The sequence below is a fragment of the Cygnus olor genome, chromosome 9 (genome assembly GCF_009769625.2).
Source record: "Cygnus olor isolate bCygOlo1 chromosome 9, bCygOlo1.pri.v2, whole genome shotgun sequence".
Taxonomy (NCBI): Eukaryota; Metazoa; Chordata; class Aves; order Anseriformes; family Anatidae; genus Cygnus; species Cygnus olor.
This window is the reverse complement of record NC_049177.1, coordinates 15,185,742-15,211,857: the sequence shown is the minus strand read 5'-3', so window position 1 is coordinate 15,211,857 and position 26,116 is coordinate 15,185,742. Positions and strand designations below refer to the sequence as shown.

Sequence of the window (26,116 nt, the reverse complement as noted above, 5' to 3'; positions counted from 1 at the left end):
CTTGTTCAGGAGTGGTGAGCCAGTGAACCACCACCTTCAGGATCAGTGGCTTGTCTTCTGTAGCGCATCGCAGCCACCGTGGGTTAATAATTAAGTACTTGCAGGGTGGCCCAGAGGCTGCTTCTACTGGAGCCCAGACCCCCTGGATTGCCCAGGGATTGCCCTGTTAAGCCCTGCTCCTTGCCTTGCAGGATCTGGTGAGCCTCAAGATCCCGGAGCAGTTCCGCCACGCCATCTGGAAGGGCATCCTGGACCACCGGCAGCTCCATGACTTCTCCTCCCCTCCCCACCTCCTGCGTACCCCTAGCGGCGCCTCCACTGTCAGCGTGGGCTCCAGTGAAACCCGGGGAGAGCGGGTCATCGACGCGGTCCGCTTCACGCTCCGGCAGACCATTTCCTTCCCACCCCGCGACGAGTGGAACGACTTCAACTTCGACATGGATGCCCGGCGCAACAAACAGCAACGCATCAAGGAGGAAGGGGAGTGAGCTCCGCAGACCCCGCCCCGCCTCAGCCACAAACTGCTCAGCCCTTCATTTGTCTTCCCTTCTGCTTGGTACTGCACCCCTGGACGAAGGGCGGAGGGAGCCTCCTTGCTCGCTCACGCTAGTTATGCCCTTGATGCTGTCTAGGCCATGCTCCTGGACCGCAACCTCCACCCCAGCTCTTGCAAGAGGAGGAGCTGAGCGAAGGGGGAAGGCGGGTGGCGTTTCCTTGAAAGCTGTTGGCCTTCTCGAGAAGGCGTTGTCCTTGTTTCGTGTTTTCCTTTGGGGAGAGGGCTTCTTTTCTTGACTTTTTGAATCCTCACACGCCTTGCGGGTGTCCTGACCTGCAAACTCTCTCTGTCATCCAGCAATCCCACTTTGAAAAGCAGGAAGGTTAAAGCTTTTTTTTAAAAAAAGCTAAAAACAAAAAAGTAAAAATCAACACCCAAAGCCACTAAATCCCAAACCGGCAGTTCATCTGAAAAACAAATGGGAATTGGTCTGCTGAATGTTGCACTTAAACAGCCTCTTCCCCCAGAGCTGAGCACTCTGTTCATGTATACTATTCTCCAGCGGAGAGAGCACATGCACTTTGCTGGACAGGCCAGAGCTTATGGCCACCTGCAATCCTCCTTTTCCTTTTCCTTTGCATTCTATAGGGGAAAAACAAACCTGGTATCTCTTCTCATTTTGAATGTACGCTCTAGTTGTATATCCTGGTTTGCTTCGGTCAGGATATAAATACAGATACAGCCGTCAGTAATTCTGACTCTTGTCCCCCACCCAATGTTAGCCACTCTGTACTACTACTGAAACTTAAGCTAGAGAATTAGGCTTTGCCACATATGCTGCCTGGTTAGTTTAGCACAAGGATTTGCCTGCTTGTCCTCTGACCAGAGGACCTACTGGGAGCTGCACACTGATTTGTAGGGCTTCAGCTACCCAGAACCAAGGCAATTCTTTATTTAGACTGTTAGATTGGTTAATTAAAGTAGAGCTGTCTTTAGACATGCCTGTAGTAGCCTGGAATCTGTTATTTTGTTGCTTCGGACTATAGACTAAGTAATGAGCAACTAGAAGTGCAGAGTAAAAATTATATATAATATGTATTTTCCAGCAGCCTCGGAACAAGTACCAGTTCCATGGTAGTATAAGTGTTGCTACTGCAGAAGTCCTGTTTACATGAAAAAAAAAATTTTCTTCATTGGTTGAACAGCAGCTGTGCTCTGAGGCATTTCCTCTGACTGCCAGTGATACTCTGGACAAGTAACTGAACACTTTGATGTTTATATTGGCCAAGGTAGTGAGACTGATGTATGGAGAAGCTAAAGCAAGGGGCTCGGCTCAGGACAGCTGCTTTCAGGTTGGCTTTTGCTGTTAACAGTAAGCCTGACTTTGTTTTTTACTGGAGAAAGATGAAAGAAGCAGCTTTTAAAGGACTTGTCATCCTACCTTGCTACAACCAAATCTTGTTTCAATGCAGTGGCTGTTTTCTGGGCCCTGCTGTGTGCCTCTTATTTCACGTAATCAACATTGTTAGCATCCTCCTCCATCTGTCCATTGTGCCAGGTTGCATTCAAAGACTGCCTTTTGGTAACTGTGCAAGCCTATTTTGGATAGCTCTGAGCGGTAATATAAGATGGTTACCTTGTAAAGTGTGTATATATATTTTTTGTATGTGTAATTTGTTTCCTACAGCATAACATGCCAATTTTTATTTCTTCTTGGGCTACTGGGTCTGACAGAACCACAATAAAATGTTTTTTGTTTTTCTGTTTTTTAATTATTATTTTTATGCAGAATGCTTACAGTATACAGTGTAACAAATGGCGTCGTCACTGGACAAATATATTTGTATTTTTTCATACTGAGATTCCTGTGTTACTTTGCAGTTGAGGGGAGGGGGCAGGTACTGAAAACCTGTTTTATCATTTTGTTTTGTAACACTTCAAAGAGCAGCGTCCTAGATTTCAAAGTATTTAACATGCTCAGTGTGAAAACTTACTATGTCTTTTTTTTATTCTAGTATGCTACAAAAGAAGCGAGTCAGCCTGCTCTTGACTCAATGCAAGAATTCATTCAGCAGGGCAGTGTTAGTGTGGGGAAAGCGTTAGTGCGGGTACTCTGCAAGGTCCTGGGGGTGAGCTGGGTTATGCCTTTCTCACCTCCATGGTTTTGCATCTCCATTGTATAATCCTTCTGAGCTGCTTCAGTACTGTACAAATATTGATGCCTTCATTACCTTCCTTCATTACCTTCATTCTAGGAACTAGGAAGCTTCTGACTACCAAGGTTAATGCAGTTAATGCTGTGCCCAGAGGCTGGGCACAAGAACATTAGTTTCTGCTTTTCAACTCAGCAGTAAGATGGAGCTTTTCTGCTACATCACTAGTGACTAAAATATATGCTGTGAAAACCTTCTTTCCACTGTATACCACTACGGAGTGCACTTATGTGTAACTGGGATCTTCACGTGAGTTTGAACAGCTGTAGCTTTTACCCTCCCCTGTAGAGCTGTGATTATTTTTGTTGTTGTTTTTTTTGATACATCAAAGCCCATGGGATCTACCAATGCTTGTAGCAATGACAGTGTTGCCTGCACCAGGACTTGTGTGTGTTTTGGAACACCTTGTTGTTGAAGTCAATGAAAATAAAAGCCGGACTGAAAATGATGCTGAATTTCCGAACATCTTCCTTTCTTGCCTGTGCGCCGCCCTGGAAATGAGCCTTTGCTGCTGCTTACTCCTCTGAGCAGTGGGGCCTAGTGTCACCTCTGCATATGTGTGCGTTTGTCTAATCCCCTTAGATGCTCACTGGTCACTTCTTTTGCAGCTGTACCCAACGCAGGGGCTGAGGTGGTGGTGGTTTGGCTGCTGTGACCTGCAGCTGATCCAGTGGCTGTTAAATTTCATGCAGTCCCATGTTAGGTCCATTAAGTTGCACTCTCGGTCTGTCTGCCAGAAAGGTGTCTGTCTTTCTGCCAAGACTGGGGAGAGGGAAAATCACCTCTCTGTGTACTTCCCTTGAGACCTGGCTTCATGTTCACCATTAAAATTGAGAACGTCTGAATTTCTTGCTTCAGCTTCTGCTTTTTTTTATTAAAAAGCCTTTCCTATTCAACAGGGAGACCTTTCATGTTTCCATATCATCTATGTTGATTGTGTATGTTATGAGGTGTCACCACATCCACATCTGTCATCTTTCTGGCATATCGCATGGGTTGACCCCTGTAAGCCTTTCACTGAAATGTGAAGGCTTCTGGCTTGTGGATCGTTTGCATAGTTCCTTTTTTGCCTTTTCATCCTTTATTCTGTTTTTGAACAGGGTATGGGGAAATGCTTTATATTCAAAATCCTGCTCAAACATTGCAATGGTGTGGATGCTGTGTGTGCCTGGGGTGGGGGAGAATTTGGGCTTTGGGCAAGCAGGGGCAGTACTATGCTACCCCTTTTCCCCTCCTCCACATTTGTGAAACAGCCTTGCACAGCCACATCCACCATCACCCTTGGAGTTTAGGGATGCCTGCCCTCCATGCCTAGCTTACATCAAAGACCCTGCTCACCATGCATCTTCTCTTCTAGCTTTTGCCTTTTTCTTTGTATGTTGGTTCCTCCTGGCTGTACTGCTTCAGTCTGATGGGCCATCACATTAATGGCCCAGCTTTGTCAGTGGTTTCTGTATAAAACCAATGTCTACCTCCCACAGCTTTCCTGAGGTTATGGTTGGGGGAAAGGGCGCAGGAAGGCACCAAAAGGTCAGGGAAAAAATCACAAAGATCTTAAAAGAGGAAAATGCCGTCGCTTCTCTTGAGAGTTACTTTCACATTAACCATTAGGGCAGGGAATGCCTGCCTGATTTTTTTTTGGTTCTGGTCACTGCTGCTTTTCTCTTTAGCCAAAGGCTTAGAGAAGCTCTTGTCTCCGGATATTGCTAGCTGGAGGCATCATTCCCCTGGTTCCAGTCAGATAGGCAGGGATTGCTTGAATGTGCTATTAAAAACTAATATGCTGCTCTCAAAGAGAGAAGTGCTGCTACAATGACTGCCAGAACTTGCTGTTTCAGCTGATGGGCTCCTTGCCTCTAGATGAGCAAACTGAATCAGGTAAAATAAGATTTCAGTTTCCATTAACCAGATAGGCTTGAAACATGTTTGCTGACGATTGCAATAGCTGTCTGCTCTGAACCATTGCTGGATCAGAAACTTTTACATTGCTTATGTGACAGCAATGGTTTTGGTGCAGAGGAATCCCAGGCTACTGCTCTCCCTTTCATCCTCCACATGGTCCTGTTGGAATTCTGTCTTTGGATAATGAGAACTCATATGCGGGTGTGAAGTTTTCAGGGTAGGGATCCATCATAAGCTTCCTGCTGTATTTTGTAAACCTCTCAAGACCTGCATGCCCTCCTATGCTGTTTCCTAAGCACACTGAAGCTAGCAGTCCCCTATGACAAAACTTATTTAGACAAAGCAAAATTTGGCAAATGTCTGAGTGGAGCCTGTGAAGGGTGTCCTGCTCAACATGGTCATCCTGTCCTGTGCAGAATCTCCTTCCTTCCTGATGGCAAAGCTGCCAGTGGGGGGATTTCAGGATCTGTCTTCCCCCACTGCCTCTTTCCTCAGTGGGAAAACCATGGTCAGCCAGTCCTAGCACCAAGTGCGACCTCAGGATGTTTGGCCTTCTGATGTGCTGAGCTATGAAACGTGGAGCTCGTACCAACTGCTGCATGGAGCTGAGCACCAGGCCAGTGCTTTAGTCCTGCTCAGCTCCCCTGAGCAGTCTGGTGAGCGTGGCCACCTGGGCGAGGGCTGTGCCTGTGCTGAGCCCTCGGCAGCCAGTTTGGGCACTACAGCCTCGCCTGGCCGCCAGGCTGGAGTTGGTGGGGTCTGGGGCCTGAGATGTTCTGGCTGTCTGTGACCCATGAGAGCAGTGAATTGACTTCCTGAGCACACAGCAGAGGGAGGAGGCCGGAGTTTTGGAGCCTTTTTGTAGATGTTCGGATACATTGGCTGTGAAGGTCAGATGAACATGAAGGAAACTTACCTATATACTCTGTCAGCAAGGACTAGCTGCAGCCTTCTCCCAGCTTACTTCCTTAGGAATGAAGTGCCAATATTTTACTTAGGGGTATATGGCAGTAGCCCTTTGCTGCAACTTTGCTGTCCCATTCAGGGCCCCGTATGCTGGTCCCTCTCCTTTATATGCTCTCTGGGTTAGATAGGTTGTCCCTTGAGCACAAGGTGTTAATATCAGCTCTGTGGGCCTGAGTGGTTTTGGATTTGTGCACCTATGTGTTTACATGCATGTGTTTCTTGTAGTGGGGTCTGGATCCTCTCCACAGCCCCCTCTTCCTGCCTTTGGGGGCTGCCCATCACACTGTGCCCGGCTGCTGGGTGAGCACAGCTGTGCTGCCCTGGCTCAGCCGTCAGGATCCCCACAGACATGCTGGTCTGATTCCTTTTTGGGGGAGGAAGGGGCAGCTGGTTTTGTTAAAATGCTTTGACTTCCTTGTAAACACTCCCACAGACTCGTGTGTTGTGTTTCAGGAGCCATCAGCTCTGCCTGCATGAAGCAAGCCAGATGCCTGCGACTGGGGAAGAGTAAAGGAAAAGCTGCTGGGGGGTGGAAGGGGAGGGGGCAGGAGACACACAGCTTGCGGGGGGGGGGGGTGGGGGGGGGAGGGGAGCTGCATCTGCCTGCCCCTGGGCTGTGGGTGAGCACCAAGTGGCAGCCTGGGGCCAGCGTGCGGCAACCGGGTGCCTGCAGCACCGAAGCCAAAGGGCATCACTCCGCTCCCCCGGCAACACCCGACACAGCCCACGGGCATCTGGATATCGGCCTGTTAGCTCTAAGTGTTTGGGGAGGGTCTTCATGCAGCATTCAGATGATTTTTCTCACTTCCACTGTGGTGCACAGCTCTTTGCATTCAGCACCAACATAAGCACTGCAGCCAGTGGCTTTTTTGGCTGTGCCACTTCCCCTGACGGTGGGGATGCGTGCTCCAACATGAGGTGGGTGCCTTCTGGCGTGCTCAGCAATTACTCACAGGCAGCTGGGCTGATACCAACCATTACAGCATACAAGGGAGATGCTTACATTGTCTCTCCCAACTGCCTAGGGTAGGAGATTAGGCTCCCTGCATCATCAGTGGCAAGAAAGTCCCTGGGGAGCCATTCAGAGCATATTAGCTTCCCACTCTGAATCATGCCCTGGAAGATGTGGTCTCATTATTGCCTGCATAAAGGTCAAGGGAAGACAAAGTTTGTTTGTTAATATTAAGCAGGATGGCTCTGTCCCTGTAATCAGCTTTGCTGAGGTCCTGAGGCTCAGGGCTGCTCTGCGAGAGAAGCTCCCACGGCAGAGCCGTGTGCCAGGCAGGCAGCTGGCTGCGGGGCTCTGCGTGCAGAGAAGAAACTGGTGCAGGGGCTGAAAAGGGAAAAATAGAGGAAAAAAATAGAAGAAAAAAAATTGGGAGACCTGGGGAAGAGCTGGTGCTTTTCCTATTCTATTTTTACAGCCAATACTCTCGAAATGAATATCTAGCAGCAGAAGGGAAAAGAAAATACTTTTTTTTTTTTTTTTTTTTTTTTTTTTTTTTTTTAATTAAACGAATAAAAAAAAGAGAGACGAAGGGAGATCGCTCCCGCATTCCTCGGTTCCTTTTGTCGCTGGGGCTTCCTCCGAGAGGAGCGGAGCGCAGCGGGCGGGCACCACTGCCCTCTGCCGGGGCTGCGCTCCGGGCTCCCCGGATCCGCGGCAGCACGGACGGGGCTGCCCGGGCTGCTCCTCCCCGAGCAGGGTGGCCGTGTTTTCCAGAACTGGCTTTTATTTTTTATTTTTATTTTTTTATTTTTTTGACACAGACACACAAAACCCATCCCACGCGCAGGAGCTGTTTCGGTGCCTCTTGGATATTCATTTTGCATGGCTTGGATAAACAAGCGGCCTATGGGGGTTTTGGAGGAGTATGTGTTGTAGCTGCACCTGGGGAAAGGTGCTGCTCTCCTGCCCTTTGCTGTGCACCCAGGGATCCCCCAGAGCTGTGCCCGTGCCAGCCAGCACCGGCACCAATGGGAAAGGCAGAAGGCAAAGCTGTGAAGCTGTCACCTGCCAAAGCAGCAGGGCTGATTGCCCTCACCCCGGGCAGATCTTGGGTGCCAAAAGGCTGAAGCTATGCCCTGGCTTGACAAAAGCTGCCTCAGGAGCCAGAGCTCACCCACCCCAGGAGGCTGGCTGGAGGCAAGCAGCCCCGTGTAGCTCCCCGGTGCAGCATCACCCCGCAGCCCCGGCCAGCCTGCAGCAGCGCCCTGCGTGCCCAGCCCGAGGGCAAGACACGCTCCACCTTCCCTCCACGCATGCAGCACCTCGGCTGCAAAAAGGTCCTCGCTGCCCCAGCGATACGCATCTCTTCCAGCTGAGAAAACACCACCAGGGATTTTGCAGGGAGCGCACGCCGCAGCCAGGAACTCCCACTGCAGCACCTGGCTGGAGCACCGGCGGCCGGCTCGGGGCTCCCACGCCACCGCAGGAGCCAGCTGAGCCAGTCTGGGTGGGGAGCCCGGCACCCCGCCAGGGCCCACCCGCCCGCGGCACCCAGCACCCCGCTGTGCACCTGCATGGCTCTGCAGGGTGCTGCCTCCCCCCCCGGGGCTCCCTGCTGGGGCTGCTGGCTCTGGCTCAGTTTGCTGGTGCATGCTTTAAAAGCTCACCTTGCCTGTTTTGGAACCACATGCGATTTTTGGGAGGGCTGGGGGGCAAACGTGAGCGCAGCCCCCAGCAGCGGGCAGGTGCCCACCGCAGCGCAGGGCTTTGCCATGGGGGTGTTTTACAAGGAGATGGAGAGGCTGAGTGGTGAGGATGTTGTGCTGGCAGTGCTCCTGCAGGATCCAGTCTCCAGGGTCATGCTAAGCCCACATGGGCTCCCTGCTCACACCGAGGTGCTCCTGTTGCTCAACCCAGCCCTGGCCTCCAGGTCCCCGCTGTGGCCCACAGGGAGACCCGAGGGAAGGGTGCCCAAACCACTCTGGTGCACACAATGGTGTGAGCTGGCTGCTCAGCTGCAAGGTGAGGACATGCAGATGTCAGGCGTTTGTTTTCAGCTTCTTTTCAGCTTCAGTCTGAGCATTTTTTAGCTCTGTCGTACCTGGCCATGTCCTGGCCATAGCTGCATTTCTCTGTGCCCTGCCAGCAGCTGCAAGATGAGCAGCTCTGAAAGGGAAGATGCTGGGGAGGCCCCTTGGTCCCTTGGAAGGGGTTTGAGATGTGCCCTAGAGCAGTGTTTTCCAGTTTTCCAGGAGAGCCTCTGATTTCCTCCAGTTTTTCCCGGCCTTCCTCAACAGCACCCCAGGGCACCTGCTGACTTCTCATTTTCCTCCTGAAGTTGCTTTTGTCTGATTTTCTTTTTTTTTGTTTGGTTGGTTTTTGTTTTTGTTGTGTTCCCCCCCCCCAATCCTTCTGTGAGCTTCTGATTCATTTGGCTTCTGATTCCTTGGAAATCGCCTCTGGAGACAATGCTGAAGATTTCTACACATGTGATCCAACTTCTTGGCTGCATAGCCCTCAGCGCTGCAATTGGGTAAGAAATGTTACAACAGATCCCAGTCCTCTGTAGCAGGGCTGTTAGGAAACAAAATATTGCACAGCGCTACGTGAAGAAAAAAAAAAAAAAACTGATTAATTAAAGGTGTGGGTGGATGCACAGTTGCATCAAATTATCCATGCGTCATGGCAAAATGCAAGATAAATGCATCCACCCGTTGTGCCAAGGACGTGGTCAAGCAGCTGGCGCTGAGCCTGGGGAGGAGATGCCAACCTGAAGGTGCTCGCCAGTGCTGCTGTGGGGGTGTCCTTCACCCAAACAAGAGCTGGAGGGTCACGTCCAACACATGGCGAGGTGCCCGTGGCACGGAGCCCAGCCCCTCTTCCTGTGTTTGGCCCTGTGAAGGTGATGCAGGGCTCCTCCACACCAACAAGCGAGCCGCCCTGAGCGCTGGTGAGCACGAGGCGATCCCTTCCCTGCTGGTGTTTTGGCTCTGGCCTCAGCCCCAAAGCCACAACCTCCTTGCTAAGCCCTGAGCAGGGCTTAGTTTGGGTGGGAGCAGCCTGTGGCCGTGCCTGCCTGTTGCTGAGGGCACAGCGACCTTACTGTGCTCTCCCTGCAGGAAAGCTTCCTTCCAGCATGAAGTGCTGCGGGCAGCAAGACGGTTACTGCTATTATAATTTATACTCCCCCCTTTATGTCTGCTTAACTATTCACTTGACACTGCTGTTTTAGGGGCACGGGGAAGCCAGTGTTTAGCTGCTCCCAGCTGGCTGGGCTGTGCCCTGCACTGAAGGCAGAGGGCTTATGGTAAAATCCCACGCACCAAACCCCCACGCGCTGGGATTGCTCAGCTCTGGCAGCGGTGACTCGGCCAACCCCAGCGAGGGGATGGGGCAACGCCTTCCACCCAAGGGAAAGCGATTAGCAAGGAATAATTAAGACAAGTCAGGGATGGTCTGGCCATGGGCAGTGGTTGTCTGGGGTTATTTCAGACTTGCCTGGGAGGTGAGGAAATTGGATGCCACCAAAAGCCCTGCCGGGGATGCCAGCAGGTAGGTGGAGGTGGGCAGGTGGGGCGGTGGAAGTGAAGGCACTTCATGGCCCCTCAGGAGCAGAGAGAACTGATGGAAATTTAATTTTTTAACTTTTTTTTTTTTGGTGGTGGTTTTGTAGTGGTGTTCCCCTGGCCAGGAAGCAGCACAGGGCTGCTGGCATTTTGCAGGGGATGAAGCCCAGCTAGAGACTGGGGCTGGGAAGGCACCAAGCACACGCTGCAGGACTCTGAGCTCTGCTTCACACCTCCAAGAGGAGGAGAGCTGAGCCTTCCTCCTGCCCCCTGTGCAGTGATGCTGGGCCCCACGAGCACCTTGGTCAACCCCTGACTGCCTGGTTAAGCCAGGGCGTCTGCAATACCTCCGAGAAGGCTCTCAGCAGGTTGGGACAGGCAAATCAGACCCGGTGAGGCTGAGTTACAGAAAATGGTCTATACTCATACAGGCAGATATCCTGGGACGGATTTTTCTTCCGTTCATGCTGCTTTGGCTGGCTGTGAGCGAGAGAGGAGCAATGCTGGCTGGGGTTGCCAGGTGGGACAGGACGAAGGTCTGGGTGATGCTCCAGAGCTGGCCTGTGCTCCCAGGCAGCACCCTCCCCTTTTTCCCCTCCCATGGGTAGTGCAGATGGGCCCTGCACCTGACCCCTCTGGCCATCAATCCCATTAGCCCATGACTGCCTGATTATCACGGCTACCATGTCCCAGCAGCATGGTGACTGATGCACAGCTGCCGAGGGAGGGGGAAGCAAAGTGTCCTCTTGTTTTTTTCCTTAAAACTCTAAGATATTTTGAAGAAAGCACCAGCAGCAGTGCCGGCTCCTGGGCAGGTGGACATACCAGCAGCAAGCTGCACTTTGCACTCTGAAGGCAGCAGGGGAGAGCCCAAGGCAGCAGGCAGCAGCACCATGTGCTGGCATTGCTGTTAGGTGGTGCTCACAGCCGGTCCAAAGAGGTGCTGAGGGCTGGTAGCTCCGCCACACCGCCTTGGGCATGGGCTGCCCAGCAGCAGCTTCTGACCTGGAAATTTTCTTTTGCTGCTGGGCTCATCAGGAGAGCAGGAGATGTTTGTTATCATGTCTTGTGGCGCCGGAGGTTGAGCAAGAGGAGCCGGCATGCTGTGCGCACGCCATTGGGGCTCCCCCCTAATCCTGCTGGGTGGAGGACTCGCTGCCTGGGTAATGCTCATGGCACTGCACGTCCCGCCTTTGTTTCAGCGTAATTAGCGTGGAAAGGGAGAAAGGATGCAGCGCCTTGCACCTCAAGGGGAACCATTACGGATTCGCTGGGCTCCCAGAGCAATGTGATTTGTGGCTTTGTGCTCGTTTCTCCCAAGCAATGTTGCTACAGCTCCAGGCCATGTCAAGGCACTGCGAGAGTGAAGTCACAGGCTGCAGGGCTAATGCTGCAGCTCCCGGTGCAGAAACTCGAGCAAGCAGAGGAGGAATGTGATGGTGGAGTTGCTGCAAGAGCTGGGTTCAATACTTGGGGAAGCACAGGGCACAGCAAGGCAAAGGTCACTGTATGCTTTTTCCCACCCCTAATTGTCCATGGGAACCATGTTTGGGAGTGGGGATGGTTGTTGTAAAGGTGTTAGCTCAGAGCTCCTCAGGGCGAAAGTGACATTTGGTGACAAAGTCCTTCCCTGCAGCTGTGGAAACACATCTGGCAGAACAAGGAATGATGGGCTCACACTAGAGCTGCTTTCAGAGCTCTTGAGAGGGGGAGAAAAAAGGGAAAAAAAGGGGAAAAAGTGTCATGTGGAGTGGCTGAGGGCTTTCCCTGCCTGGCCCTGCACCCAGCCTGTGTGCTCGGAGGAGCTGTAGGCAGGTAACTGTCACGGAGCAGATAGACATGAAACCACTCAGCTCCTCCTGCCTCACCCAGGGCCAGAAGGGTTTTTTGAAAACAAAAATAAAGGGAAAATTCAGTCTCCACCCATCCACCCAATTTGGCCGGCAAATCAAATGAAACAATCTGAGCGCTGGCACCGTCAGAGCGGTGAAATGCCAGCGCCCAGCCTCGCACATGAGGTGTCGAAACAAAACGAGGTGAACAAACAACCCCTGGGAGCCTGGGGGCACCGACCTGCTTTTAAGACGCTGGTGGGTTGTTTTCCCTTGTGTGGCAGTGGTGGCAGCCCCTGTGTCCCCCCTGGGACCAGGCTCCTGTCCCTGTGGTGCCTGGGCCCAGGCTGATGGGGCTCGGTGGCATAGGGCCATGCAGGAGCGCCCGTCACTGCTGGTGTTTTTTGGGGACATTCCGATGCAGCCAACTCCGTGCTCAGCTCCTGCATCGGTGCTGGGGCACAACCCAAAGGGGACTCATTGTCCTCTTTTAAAAGCCATGAGTGGGATCATAAAAAAATTTCTTCCCAGCCTTTGCTACAGCACGCTTAAAGCACTGGAGGTGCATCTGCAGCTCTTTCCACCTTCTGCCTCATTGCCGTCAGAGCAACTGCTTTCATTTCTGGGACTTGGGAGGGCTGGAGCTGCCAAACCACCTTGGTGGCCCCATCTCCAGCAGGGCCCGGCCTTCAGATGATGTTTCCAGCAGGAGCACTGCGAGGAGGCAGCGGTGGCACTGGGCAGTGCTGGGAGGCCATCATGCAGCTGGGCCAGCACAATGCTACATGTTCCCCCCTCAAACCTGGGAGCGAAGCCACCTTACAGCCATTTTGAAGCCAAGAAAATGTGGTGTGGTTTTTTTCCTGGTGTTTTTCCCTGGGAGCAGAGCCGTTGGACTCGCACACGAGGCAGCGCAGAGGCTGCTTATCGGCTCACCCCATCGCAGCTGCAGCCCGGTGGTGCCGCTGCCATCTCCGCCGTTAATCTCATTACAAATAAAGGAGGGGTAGAAGCTAAACTGAGCTCATGTTAATTCCCCCCTGCCCTGCCCTGCTCAACTTCAGGAAATACCTCCTGGAACTGCCATGCTCGTTACCCAAACCAGCCCTGGAAGTGATCATTAATGTCCCGCTCCCTTGCCAAGCCTGCCCGCTCGCCAGCCCAGCTTTGGTCACCCCTGGGACCCCTGCATCCCCCAGCTCCTCAGAGGGCCCCTGCTCTCTGCCCTGCCCCTGAAACCAATGCAAGAGGGGCCAGGCAGCTCTCTCAGTTGCCTATTTTGCTTTCCCAAGTTCCTGTCTTGTGCTGGGTATATTTTCAGAAGGATTGGACAGTGGCCGGTGGGTTAGGACATTTAATTTTTTTTTTCATATAATAAATCTTCGCTAAAGGACAAGGAAACAAATCCTGTGCCAGCTTTCACCATATGTTTAAAAACAAGATAAAAGTAATGCCGGGCTGGACATGGCATCCACCAGACCTGCCAAGACAGCAGTTTGTTGGTGTGCTGTGTGCTCTGGGGATGGAGGAGCTGTGCTCCAGGAGGCCGTGGGTGCCCTGCCATCCTCAGTGTTATCTATATACATGCAGATACAGACATACATGCACCCATCTGCACTTGGGCAAGAGCACGATATCAAGGGTCATACCCTGATGCACAGACAAGCTGCAACATTTCCCCCAGGAAAAGGTGGCTCTTGCGGGTAGGTGGTGGGGTGTGGGCCTAGGACCAGTTGCAGAAACAAAAGACGTGCATGCTTCTTTCCTTTTTTTTAATAAAGTTCTTCCCCAAAGCATGACTAGCCCATTTTTATCTCACTGCCAGCACTATTAGAGCCAGCTGTTTTGCTCTCCCCCCCCCCCCCCCCCCCCCCCCCCCCCCCCCCAGGTTGGGCAAGGGTGTGGACAGGAGGAAACATCTTTTTTTTTTTTTTTTTTTTTTAATGATGGATTTTCATGGGAAGACGTTGGGCTGCTTGTGAGAGCTTGGGCTGGCTCTACCCTGGTTTAACCAGGGGGGGATGAGCAGGGCTCGGTGCAAACTCCATCTCCTTCACATCTCCTGGCCAAGTCTCTGCTCGCAGGCACTCGGCAGCTCTAATTCCACCTGGCAAATGTGTCCAGGCTCTGCCACCTCCCACCACCAGCACCTTGGGCTGGGAGGACCCTTGGATGGAGACTGGGCGGCCTTTAATGTTGCTGGGGAAACGGTGCCACCTGAATTGCCCATCACCAGAGCAGAGAAGAGAATGCAGCAAGAGGGATGCTGCCGCAAGGTGGGACGGAGCTGGGGGGGGGGGTGGGGGGGCGGGGGGTGGTCTTCAGCTGAGCTGGCTGCTGGCAGGGCTCGTCCCTGGGTCTCCAGTAGGCAGCAAAGCTGCTGTACGCCTCTGGGCTGTCAGCCTGGCTCCTGGAAATAAAGGGCACATACAAAAGGTCCGACTACATGGTGGTTTATAAGCCTATCACGCCCCGGGTTGGAACTAATGGGGGTTAGTCACCACCCAGCAGAGCTGCTGCAGACTGACATGTCCGCATGGCCCTGAGCCTCTGCAGCAACATCGGGGAGGTTCTGCGGCTTAAAATTAGCACCACAAAGCCTGCCTGGCTAATGCCCATGGTCACGCCCAGATTTTAGTAGCCTCTGTACCAGTGGCTACTGGTACACCACCAGCTCTAGGCGTTTCAGCCTTGACTGTGAATTCAGGAATTTGTAAATACCCGAAGGCATCCCTTTTGCCTGCAGCTTCCTCATGCTGCCGATGCCCAGCTGCCTGCACGGAGCACCTGGGTAAGGGGTGACCACCCTGGGCTTGGGGACACGTGGCTCTCAAAGCAAACCCCAAATCCTCACTAACGAGGAGCTCCTGCACCGAGGAGCACCTCGCTTTGCAGCACTTCCAGGGCGAGTGCCGCACCCAAGCGCACACAGCCTCTTACATTGTTTTCAAACGCTTCTGAAATCTATTATATTTCCTTTACGAGGTTCCCCCCCCCTTTCTTTTTTTTGACTGTCATAAATCAACGCTGCTAATCCAGCCTGCATATATTGCTAGGACTAGGAGGGGTACGCTGCTATTAACAAGAAACCCAGACATTGTTTGTGCATCTCCATTTTCCAACCACACCTACTGTGGGTGATAGATCTGGGGCACATCTAACAAAGGGCCAGGGATCCTTTTGGAGGCTCAGCCAAGGCTGGAGGAGCTCAGAGCTGGCCCTGGAGCTGCCAGGCTTGCTCTGAAATGCACATCAGCTTCATTGCAGTGCCTCGGTATAGGCCATTTCTCAGTGGCCAGGCCACCCTGACACAAAAGAGACACAAAAGCCTACATTGCACTCCTGGTGCATGGTCCAGCCTTGCTCCCACCAGGCTATGGTGTATGAATAAACCTGGCGCCCACCTCTGCTGTTGCCACAGAAATAAAAATCCTCTTCTGAGCGAGACTTGGCTGGAGCAGAGAGCTGGCTAAGCAGCAAACAGGAAAAGTGCCTTTGAGTTGCTGCTTTCCTGCTTCCTGCAGCCCAACACCGACCGCAGGCAGCTCTTGGTGGCACAGAGAGGGACAAGTGGCACAGCCCAGGCTGCCTGGGGTCCTGCCCTTCCTCGGGATTTAGGGCTGGTGTCACTTGTATTTGCAGTCAAGTCCCCAAAAGTTGCACCCTGTAATGCTCCCTCAGCACATGGGATGTGTGTTTCCGGGGCCAGGAACCCGAAAGCGAGAGGCACCATCACAAGACACCCTGCGCATACCCCAATCTCCCCTTCTCCTGCTTGGATAAAGAAAGACAAAGACAGGCCTGATGTTGTGTTTAGTTTAGTTTAGTTTATTTCCCCTGGATTTAGACACAGCTCTGGCTAACCACCGCAGCAGCAAACCAACCCCAGCCTGCAAGGGGAGCAGCACAAACTGGGGCCAAGGGCACAGCAAGCAGGAGCCAAGCCTGGGAGGCAATTGTGTGGTGGGGACAGAGGACAACACCTGATTTAAGTCCTGGAAATGCCAGACCTGGCAGAGGGGAGCAGAAAAGGACTGAGAAAACACCAAGCCAATGCAGCAGGGAGCTAAGCAAAGCTGCCTGGGGAGGTGAGCTCCAGCCAAGCCCCCTGGGGTGCTTTCTGCAGAGGACAGCAGCCTTGCAGGAAATGCAACAGCTAGGATTGCTGCAGCCTGCTTCTTCGGAACTGCTTTCTAGCAGCTGTTGGGTCAAAACGAAAACTGTCCCTGGGTCTGGGGTGCAGACAGTTCTGAGACTTCAGTGCTTGTTGTGACTCAGGTGGGGGCTGCTCTGGTCCCGTGCACAGGAGTTAATTTAATGGTGGGTGAGACATGATTTACTAGGTCAGCAGCAGGTGCTGGCAGGGTAAATTTCTTGTGCTAAGCAGCATGTGCTTTCACAGCAACACCCTCAGACTGTGTCAGAAATATTCTGAGCAAGTAGATGCTACCATGCCATAAACATCTGCAGCTTCTGCACCGTCAGGATGGGAAGATGCAGACAGGGCACCCAGCATACAAAGCAGCATCATGACCATCCAACACCATGGCACTGTAACATCTCTGAGACTTGCAGCTGCTTTTGAACATGCACCTGGAAACCATGAAGTGTAACCTTGGGTTTTACCAGCAGCAGCAGGGGATGGAAGCTCACGGGATGGGTGTGGAGCAGTTTCCAGGATGGGAAGAACAGCCACAACCAGTGCTCCAGTTTCTCCCAGGGCAGCACTGATGAGTCTTCAGCCAGCTCTTGGCAGGGACAGGGAGAGGGGTCCATCAGCACACCTGTGACATTTCTCTAGCAGAGGCTAAAGAGAAGCAGCATCTTCTGGCTGAGGAATTGAAAAAAAGGGTGCAGTGGGCCTGAATGGGTCCTGAGCATTGCTAGGGAAGGACAGGGAACCTCAGCAGCAGAGTCAGTCCCAGCAGGAGATGCTGGCACAGGAATGAGGGGTCCCAGCAAGAGCTGTGCTAAACACAGAAGAGGCACTCCTGAAAACTCCACAATCATATTAACCTGTTAACTTATACAGCATCTCTGTACAAAAATAGAAAGGTTCTAATAAGATTAACAATATTAAATAAATATTTAATAGAAAAAGTCTTTGGCCTAGTTCATAGCTCATCCTTTGGGTTGATGTTCATTTCACTGGGTCCTAGATGCTCCTGGTCCAACATCGCGATCACTTCATCTGCCTGGATTCGCTCCTGCAAAAGGGCAAGGAAAGAAATCACAATAGCAGAGCTTCAGCGCCTGCCCTCAGCTCATTCGGCATCTCAGTCTGTTGGCAGCATCCACAGCAAACAGTTCATCTGAGGACCAGCAGTGCAGCCAGGAGGGCAGGACACAGCCTGGGACTTGTCCTGGGGATTTGCTGGACAGAAGGAGCCCAATCACTTTGCTCCTCGATATCTAGTTCCCAAATGGATGGGGTAGAGCTGATGCACTGCAGGTCCCTTCTCACACTTCATTAGTGGCCACAGGCAACCATCTCCTCCGTGCCTACCAAGATTTCCAGCTCCCCGGGCAGGGCTGATCTCCTACCACACATGCACCAAGCATAGAGGAGCCGCAGCTGGCACCCAAATGCACAGACAGCAAGGTGCATGTCTAAAATAAGCTTCTCCCAAAATTTCATAGCCCACCAGCTAGCCCAACACGGGGCGCTCACAAGGCAAAGGCACAAGGGTTTGGTTTGGTCTTTTATTGCAGAAGGTGCTCCCGTTCTTCGGGATGTTGGCCACTAGGTGTCAGAAATGGCCAGCCCCAGCCTTGCACACAGCCCTCCTGCACTCTGCTCAGCACCCCGCTCAGCATCCCAGCCCTGCAATGCGTGGGCCACAGCAGGGGCACAGGGCCAGCATATAAAACTTCTCTGGGGTCTCCTAACAGCTCCTCCCTCCTCATGTCCTGGGGTGCCACTGATGAGAATGCTGCTGTGGGGAGTTTGATGGGAGGAAAATAGATGTGGTAGGACTGGAGACTAGGGATGCTCTGGGTCCCTCGGGGATGCTGGGTTCCCCCCGGCTCCCTTCATGTGGTGCTGGAGGGACTCACCAGCTCTCTGTAAAGTGGGTCCAGGGTAAACCAGAGAGCCACAGCACACCGCTGCCCTTTGGTAACTGCCTTCACCCCGTGGGGGTTCTCGCCGCCCGATGAGAAGCTGATCATTCGCCCGCACTTTGGCTTGATGGATGCCTGCAGGAAAATAGGCAATGACAGGGTGGTAAAGGGCGGCACGGCTGCATGGACTGGCTGTGTCTGGGCTCCCTGTGGGCCTGTGACCAGCTGGGTGTCTCTGCATCACCCCAGGACCCTGTGAGCTGCTCAGGAGGACATGAAGAGCTTTGGGCACAGCTCACAGTGTGTCAGTAACGCTCCCTTCTCTCCTTTGGGTCCACAGCAGGGATTCTGCAGGAGCTCAGGGACAGACGTGCCAACAAAACCAACCCTTGGGCACTGGTCTTGGGTAGACTCAATGTGCTCTCCAGCACCTTCCAGACTCCAGAGCCTCAGCACAGTGCCTAGACCCGATGCCCAAGCACCGAGGGGGCACCCGGCCTCCCAAATGGCCCCATGCAGAAATGGGGGCTTGTGCCTGAGCCACATCCCTCTTGGGGACTGGTGGTCCACAGCTGTGACCCGCTCTGGAGCAAGGCCTAGGCCAGGCCAGGCTTTTGCAGTGTGTCCCACAGCGCCAGGGCCACTGCTTCATGCAGGACAGGACTAGCCAAGGACAGAGGCACTGTGCATGCACTGAGGCATCGGCATCACCTCATGTTTGGCCACGAGATGGGGTGGGAGCTCAGCGGTCCTCCAGGCAGGGACAATTCTCAGCCTGCACCAGCAGCTTCTCCCTGCCGGTTGTCTCAGCCATCCCTCTGCCCGATGGAGGTGGTGCGAGCCCCGCATCTGCAGCTTGCCTGACCAGGAAGGGCACAGGAGCTGCCTCCGAAATTACCTCCCACCTTCAGCTCGCAGCAGCTCAGCCAGGAATTTACACCGACTCACCGTCACAGTTTTGGCATCCATCTCAGTGAAGATGAACTCGCCGCCTTCAAAATCTGCATTCATGTAGAGGAGGGCACTGGGGGAAGAAGCAGGAGAGCCCTGTGGAGGTGGCTTCTCTGGGGCTATCGTTCTGAGATGGGGACAAGCCTCTCTACTTGCTCTCCCATCAGCAGGCAGTTCTCAAAATGGTGGGACATTTGGATCACACCAGCTTTCACCCTCCTTTTTTGCATCCAAAAAAACCACAGAGGTACAGTACTGTAGTCCACAGCTGGGCCCTACAATATTGCAGAGCCTTTACGGTTGAACCCTGGCTCGAAGCTTAGCTGTGCCTGTTACCACCCAAAATGACCTGCTGTACCAGCTTTAGGGTTTACAGCCTTGGAGCAGCGTGCCCAGCCTTGGGGAGGGCACTGGGGGCAGCACCGTCCTTCCTACCTGTAATCCCGAAAGGTGTAGGCAGGAGGCTCCTTCCAGCACTCGTTGGCCTCGGGGTCCAGCAGGCAGTTGTCAGCATGGATGGGGTGGCTCAGATCATTCCTCCTCTCCTGCTGACCTAGGCAGGACCATGAGGAAGAAGGGGGAAGGAGATGGGGTGGATGAGATGGCAGTGCCATGCTCTGTGTGCTCTGATGTGGGATGGGGAGCTTGCCCAGCCCCACTCTGGGTGTTCACAGGTGAGAGGAGGAAAGGAAATGCTGGGGAGAAAAAGCCAAATCTGAAGAGTGAGATCTGCACAGCTTTGTTTGTTCGTTACTGTTGGGAAGAGAGATGGAGAGCTGGGGGAATGGAAAGGAGAAGGAACAGTGAGAGGGGGAAAGAGAAGAGAGGAGAAAAGAGGGAGAGTTGGAGACACGAACAGCAAGAGACACCCCAGAAGAGAGCTATCTGGAACAGCAGTGCCCACCTTTTGCAGCTGAGAGGACAGTGACTTTGCCCAGCCCTCGGCCACCAGTTCAAGCACCAGACAAAACAGCCAAACTCCCCGACTTGTGTCCCCTCTCACCACACTGTCACCCCCCATGGGGGACTGAAACCCTCCCACCCGGCCTGGTGCCACCCCCGAGCCTCACCAGAGAGAGCGGTGCGGCACACCAGGTGCGTGTAGGAGAAGTAGAGCGTGGAGTTCAGCATGAAGTAGGACTCGACAATCCTGCGGGCCTTCTCGCTGATGTCGTAGAAGAGCCGGGCGCTCTTCAGCGGGACGCGGCCCTCATAGCCGTACTGGGCAAGGACAAGGGGCGAGGGGGTCAGCGCCGTGCTGGCCGCGGAGGAGGGCATGGATTTGAGGGGGAGGGAGCTCTACCTTGAGGGCTTTGAGGACAGTGGCTCCTTCAAATCTCTCATTTGGGGTGTGGGGGGAGGTTTTGCCCCGGTAACCATCTCCAGCCAACATGATCCCCTGCAAGGAAAGACATGAACACGGGTGAGGGGTGAGCTGGTTCCCCAGGGGAGAAGGAGCTGCAATGGCAGCAGTTGGGACCTTCTTCCTAAAATACCCCAGGGCTGCATTCTCTGGGACAGGTAAGAGGGGTGGGAAGGTGCTGCAGCTCTCCATGAACACGATCTACTGTGAAATGCTGGAAAACAGCTGCCCACCTCCAGACTGGGGATGTTTGAGCATCCTCTGTTCTGCCCCAGGCCCAGTCACCGACAGATCAGAAAGTTCCACCAGCCTTGTGGATGCACATCCACATCCTCTGGCGTTGTGTACAACATGGGGCAAAAAGCTCTCTCTGCATGCTCTCTGTCTTGTGGCATCCTTGCTGCACCATGTAAGGTGGACCAGCAGCTTCTTTGCTGGAGTTACTGGTGCCTTAAGTGTCTGACCACTCACCACTGGCATCACAGCATCATTTGCAATGCCCAGGAGCAAGGAACAAGCCCAGAGCCTCCCCATGAGCAGATAAAATTCAGGTCTGACAAGCAGAAATGCTGGTGAGAGCATCAAAGACTCATCCCATGGGGCAGTCACATCCCTCCCAGGGGCATTGCCACTCACACTGGCCACCCTGTGAAGCTCTCGGCACTGCTCCTCCGAGATGACGTTGTCCAGCAGTACTCGCTGGGTGCCATTCAGCTGCTGCGAGTTGTAGACAAACTTCACGTCGCTGTAGAGAAGTGGGCCCCCTGACGGAAAGAGAGACACAAAACAACCCTGCTGAACATGACCTGGCCTCATGGACATCTTGTACCATGGCCAAGGGCCAGCTGGAGTCACCCGGGTGCACTTCCAGGGAAACGACTTCACAGCAGAGAGCAGAGTTTGGCTTCACATCAACAACAAAAGAAACAGAAGCAATGGAAACACTCAAAGGTGAAATCAATTTGCTGCAAGAGCATCAGAGTTTTCCACTTTCTCATTAGCTGCGCCTTACAAACGCAGGGACTGCATCCCGAGAGCACCAGACCCCGACAGGACACGATGACAGACGCAGACACCAGCTAACCTGGCTCTCCTGCCTGGCAGCCAGGGTAAGCAGAGGCTCTGAGTTTCCATTGCATTGGCTTTGTGTGCTCTCACTGGCTTGGCATGCAAAGCCACTCTCTGCAAGTGTCACCAGGGAGGATTTTTGTCTTTTACCCTTGTAGAAAAACTGAGATGTGGGGAAGTTTGCATCAAGCTTTGCTTGTGCTCAGTCCCACTGGTGGCTGCTCTTGCATGCTGCCGGGCTCCTGAATGAGCCTCACCATGTGCAGGGTGAATGGGCAAAAGGCAGAGGGAGGTTAGCTCCTTGCAACAAGCTTTGGATTGATCCCCATCAAATTTGCCTGATCAGAAGAACATGGTGAGGCCACTAACTCACCACCTTCTGTAGCCTCTTCCTCTCATTTCCCCTAAGACAGTTGATGAAAGAATTGGCAATATCAATAAAAACCTAAACCAGGTGTTTCTCCAGGAGGAAGGTGAAGTCATGGGAAAAATTATCTGTTGTCACAGAGGACCGTAAAACAGAGGAAGCGGAGGCACTGAGCTCCTCTCACCATGTGGCACAATGAAGCTTCTCACAGGCCTGAGAGCAGAGCTCCGCCACCAGCCCACGGCTTCATTTCTAAAGAGTTCCTTGGAAACGGAAGAGATGGGACGTCCCTCACGTCCACTTTGTTGCACGATAATAGCCTTTATTATAAACGCAGCTGGATCAGAAACTGAGTGCTGCAATCCAAACTTCTGGCACACCCCAGCCCAGGGCTGAGTTTTCCAGCTGAGATGTTGCACGTAAAGATATAGACATAGGATACTGACATCGGCCACCAGGACCAAGCTATCAGAAGGAGATTTGAAAACGTCCAGGAGGTTTACAAGCTCCTGCTGACTGTGCCACAGAGCAGCCTAGGGAAGACACCTGCTCCCTGCAGCGTTTCTGCCTCTTGTCCATCAGATGAACCAAGCTCTGCTATCTTGTATCAGGGCATGGACACTCTGGTAAGTCACAGCAGCCAGTAAACCTCACCTGGGTCAGTCTACACACAAAGAGAGGGGTGCTGCTTTTTTTTGCAAGGTGCCCAGATTCTTTTTGCACACAATGATTTGTGCTAAGGAACCATGGCTGGCTCAAACCTCCTCAAGCTGTGTGTCCGTCTGCCCCACAGCACTGCTCTGAGGGCTGCAGCATCATTTTTCTTTCTTGATTGCTGGGCAGACTCAGGTACAGAAGACTAATAAGGCTTTGGAAATTGGAACCAGGTGTACGGGCTCTCATATCACGGTTTATTTAGTCTCTCGTTTTCACAGTTCTATAATGAGTTTGTCTTGGTCAATGTCCTGTCACTTAATTCTTCAGTTTTAAAAACAACACAATAATAACAATATTTCATGGTAATATTTCCTAACCCTGACTGCCCTGAACCAGGTGAGCCATGGGGCCAGCACCAGGACTAGACAGAGCTCCTTTACCCTCCCACAACCATGTTCCTTTGTGCTCTGCCCTGATTCAGAGCATACGACACGTTAACCCATTGAACAATCCTTGGCCAACGTATTCTTGCTGTCCTTTTGACCCAGCAGGAATGGGTAGGGATTATTTAAAACCAATGCCCACGCTCTGGGCTCTCTGGTACATCATGGCCTGCTGGGTTTGCACAGTTCCCAAAGTTAAAATTACAATGGGGACAAGATTATTTTGGAAGAGAGCCCCAGGATCCAAAACTGACATCAAAAGATGAGACACACGTGAAAAACACCCCAAAGAAACTGGGGAATTCTTCAGACTTTTGGGAGTGAGGGGAAGGGACGAAAGAGCTAAGTATAGAAGAGGAGCACAAAATTAAAATGTACCATTCTTTTTCTCTTTTGACCTTTTCTCTTCTTTTTCCAAATGAAAAGAGAGGGAAACAAAAAGAAACAAAGCAGCTGGGCAGACAAAAATCCATTTTTGAAGGGTTTCAGTTTTCTTTGTAAACTTGAAAACATTCTGCAACTAAACCAGCAAGCATAAAAGCACAGCACCAAGAAAGACATACTCTGAAATTATTTGGTTACAAGGGCAAACAAACCAACTAATATAAATCAGACAGCTCTTGGCTTATGAAGCTCTTCAAGATCTTCCTCTGGTATTTTCCTTTTTTATCTGTATGGCTAAAGAAGAGATAAGAAGACTCTGAGCAGCTGGGGACTACTTGGACCACAAAAGCTGTGAAAATTCCCCCAAAACCATGACCATCCCTTGCATTACAAGGAGGTTTAATTGCCTGCTACTGTGAAGCTGTCCCACCAGAAACACAAGATACTTTCTGGCTTGAGATCTCGTTGTTTTGCAGTGAGGAGCATGCATTGGTATTTGGCCGCAATCTAATTCTTCTAAACTGTTACGGGGGAAATCTTGTCTGTTAGTAAATGTTATGGTATTTTCTGTGGCTGTCAAGAATGTGCTGAAATCAGTTGAAAATTCTACCAACAGACCTTAAAACCAAGTTATTTGGTATTAGCCAAAACATGATATCACAAGCCAGGCTGCAAACAAAAAACGTTTGTGAAAATTGTGTGATCCAGCACATTAGCAAAGCCAGAGTTCCCCAAACCTAAGGCCTACAGCATCCATCCTACAGCAGCCTGGACAACATGGAACATCTCTTAAAAGCATCAGGAGGAAAAATTACTGTTTGTGGGTCCCAAGTCCCCATGGGGAGGTCCCAGCCTCCCAAATCTGCATCTCAGGGCTCTGTGCTAAGCAACTCAGCAGGCAGCAAAGCAGGTCCAAGAGCAGAGTGCTGCTGGGATCCACAGAGCTACCAGTGCTACGACACCAACAAGGCCTTCTTGTCTCTTATAAAAAGCTTCAGCCCCCCTGGTAGGACTGGCCATCACTGCTCATCTGCCAGCCTTTGCAGTCTGTAGCCTCTAGCAATAGAAAAAAAACTTCTGATTTTGTTGAAAAAAACTTCATTAGACTTACCCTCCTTCAGCTCTCGGTCTGGTTTCGGTGTGGGTTTCTTTGCTAGGGACAGCCGGGGCCCTTCCTCTGGTTCATTGCTAATACTTGATGGGACACTGAGGAGCAAGAGAGAAGGGGAACATCATGACTTCTGCCACAGGTCTCCAGCTGGGAATTACGCTGTTATGCATCTCTTGGAAACCGTGAAAACATGAAAAAAATGGGCAAGCTGGTACTTTGTACAAATGCCACAAATAGAAGACCTCACCCTGTCCTGTGGAAAAACATATAATTTTTTGGTAATGGGAACACCTGCTTCCACCAGCAAAGCACAGCTACCAACAGGCCCTGAAGAGCAGTGGTGGCTTACCTGTGCTCGTCCTGGCGGGCGCCATACCTCTTCCAGTAGTTCTGTGAGAAAAGGGAGAGGGCGAGTTTTTTAGTTTGATGGTCAGACTGAAGCCACTCAGCTCTGCTTCGCTTCTTCGCTCAGGCCCTCTGGTGTGGACTCATCCCACACCACCTTGGACAATTGCTTGGAGTGACCAAATGGAAAATTCAACCCAAACCTGAACGGGCATCGTAGCACGAGTACTGTGGGAGCCCAGCCTTCCCCATCCAACCCCACGGAGGAGGTCTCACAACTGAAGCCTGAGACACAGCTGGCCACGAGGCAGGAGATGGACCTGGCTGCTCCTGCTCCTCCTTCACCAGCCCCCTCACCTAGCCAACAGCATTTTTCCTTAGGGGACAAACCAGCCCAAGTCCCAGCTCCTGAGTCACCTACATGGGACTGGCTTTACAGGAGGGAGAGGGGCGAGGAGACCCTACAGCTGTGAACTCCTAAAGGCCCTCCCACCAGCAGACCCAGGCATTACCGGCTCCGTGTAGGTGAATCCTAGCCCGGCTGCAGCCACCTGCAGGAGGTGAGACTCCAGCTTATGGCGCCGCAGCAGCGCTTTCGCTTCCTGAAAGGCAGAGCAGAAAGAGAGATGTTGTACATGGAGCTTTCACCAGACACCTCTGCTTCAGCAGGGATTTGCTTTTTGTGCAATGCTGCAGACTTCTACAAGGTGGGGGATGCTTAGGTCATGCCTCAGAGCAACCCCAGGAAGCCTGAATCCCCCCAAAACATGCGTGCAGTCAAAACCCTGGAGAACCTCTAAATATCTGGTGACTTGGGGAGCCCTGGATGCAGAGGTGAGTCCAGGCTGTTGGAGCAAGATCCTTGGCTGGGCTGTGCCTCAGTTTCCCTGTCCACAATGCAGGGCTGGGAGTCCTGTCCTGTCCTAAAGGAGCGGTGGGTGGACTGCAGCACCACAGCCTGGGGTACTGGATGGGGACCATAAAGCACAGCTAGCTGGAAATCATCCACCAAAGGGTGTTTCTTTTAAATGAAAAAATATGTAAACAAAACACTGGGCTTTCTCCTAGAAAATTACTTTACAAAGCAAAAATCAGTGTGTTTTTTTCCACAGCAAATTTCACAACACTGGAAACATTGAAATTATTTTCTCAACTTCATTTTTTTCCTGGATGTGCTGTTTCAGAGGAGATTACAATTGTTCTTAATTTCTTCTTTACCATTTCACTTTTCTTTTTTACCATTTCACCAAATTCCATAGGGAATGGAAAATCCATCTCCTTCCCACCTCTGCCAGGGGAACGAGCCTCAGCAGGGCTGTGGTGGGACAAGGAACTTCTCTTCTGCATCGTGAGAAAGGCAGCCCCAGGGCTGCAAACAAAGATGCCCTGAACGGAGGACAGGAAGCCTGGCCCGCTGGGTGACTGAACAAACACTGTTTG

General features: G+C 52.3%; 2 protein-coding genes across 9 annotated transcripts in view; one reads left to right on the top strand and one right to left on the bottom strand.

Annotated features, from left to right (window-relative positions):
• Window positions 1-3,157, top strand: part of TP63 (tumor protein p63) — a 102,264-nt gene extending 99,107 nt beyond the window's left edge. For 6 of the 7 annotated variants that reach the window (XM_040566791.1, XM_040566790.1, XM_040566792.1 and 3 more), the window contains one exon: window positions 192-3,157. In XM_040566791.1, the coding sequence (XP_040422725.1) occupies window positions 192-488 (297 nt within the window). In that variant the 3' untranslated portion in view covers window positions 489-3,157. The remainder of the gene's footprint in view (window positions 1-191) is intronic. The other variant, XM_040566797.1, reaches the window with a different exon arrangement.
• A 12,580-nt stretch (window positions 3,158-15,737) lies between these two features.
• The window catches only part of P3H2 (prolyl 3-hydroxylase 2), a 66,067-nt gene continuing 55,688 nt past the window's right edge, over window positions 15,738-26,116 (bottom strand). For both annotated transcript variants that reach the window (XM_040567026.1, XM_040567027.1), the window contains exons 6-15: window positions 25,189-25,278; window positions 24,681-24,721; window positions 24,332-24,426; window positions 20,938-21,065; window positions 20,242-20,337; window positions 20,009-20,159; window positions 19,374-19,491; window positions 18,936-19,011; window positions 17,982-18,122; window positions 15,738-17,131 (exon numbers count right to left, since the gene is read on the bottom strand). In XM_040567026.1, the coding sequence (XP_040422960.1) occupies window positions 17,039-17,131; window positions 17,982-18,122; window positions 18,936-19,011; window positions 19,374-19,491; window positions 20,009-20,159; window positions 20,242-20,337; window positions 20,938-21,065; window positions 24,332-24,426; window positions 24,681-24,721; window positions 25,189-25,278 (1,029 nt within the window). In that variant the 3' untranslated portion in view covers window positions 15,738-17,038. The remainder of the gene's footprint in view (window positions 17,132-17,981; window positions 18,123-18,935; window positions 19,012-19,373; window positions 19,492-20,008; window positions 20,160-20,241; window positions 20,338-20,937; window positions 21,066-24,331; window positions 24,427-24,680; window positions 24,722-25,188; window positions 25,279-26,116) is intronic.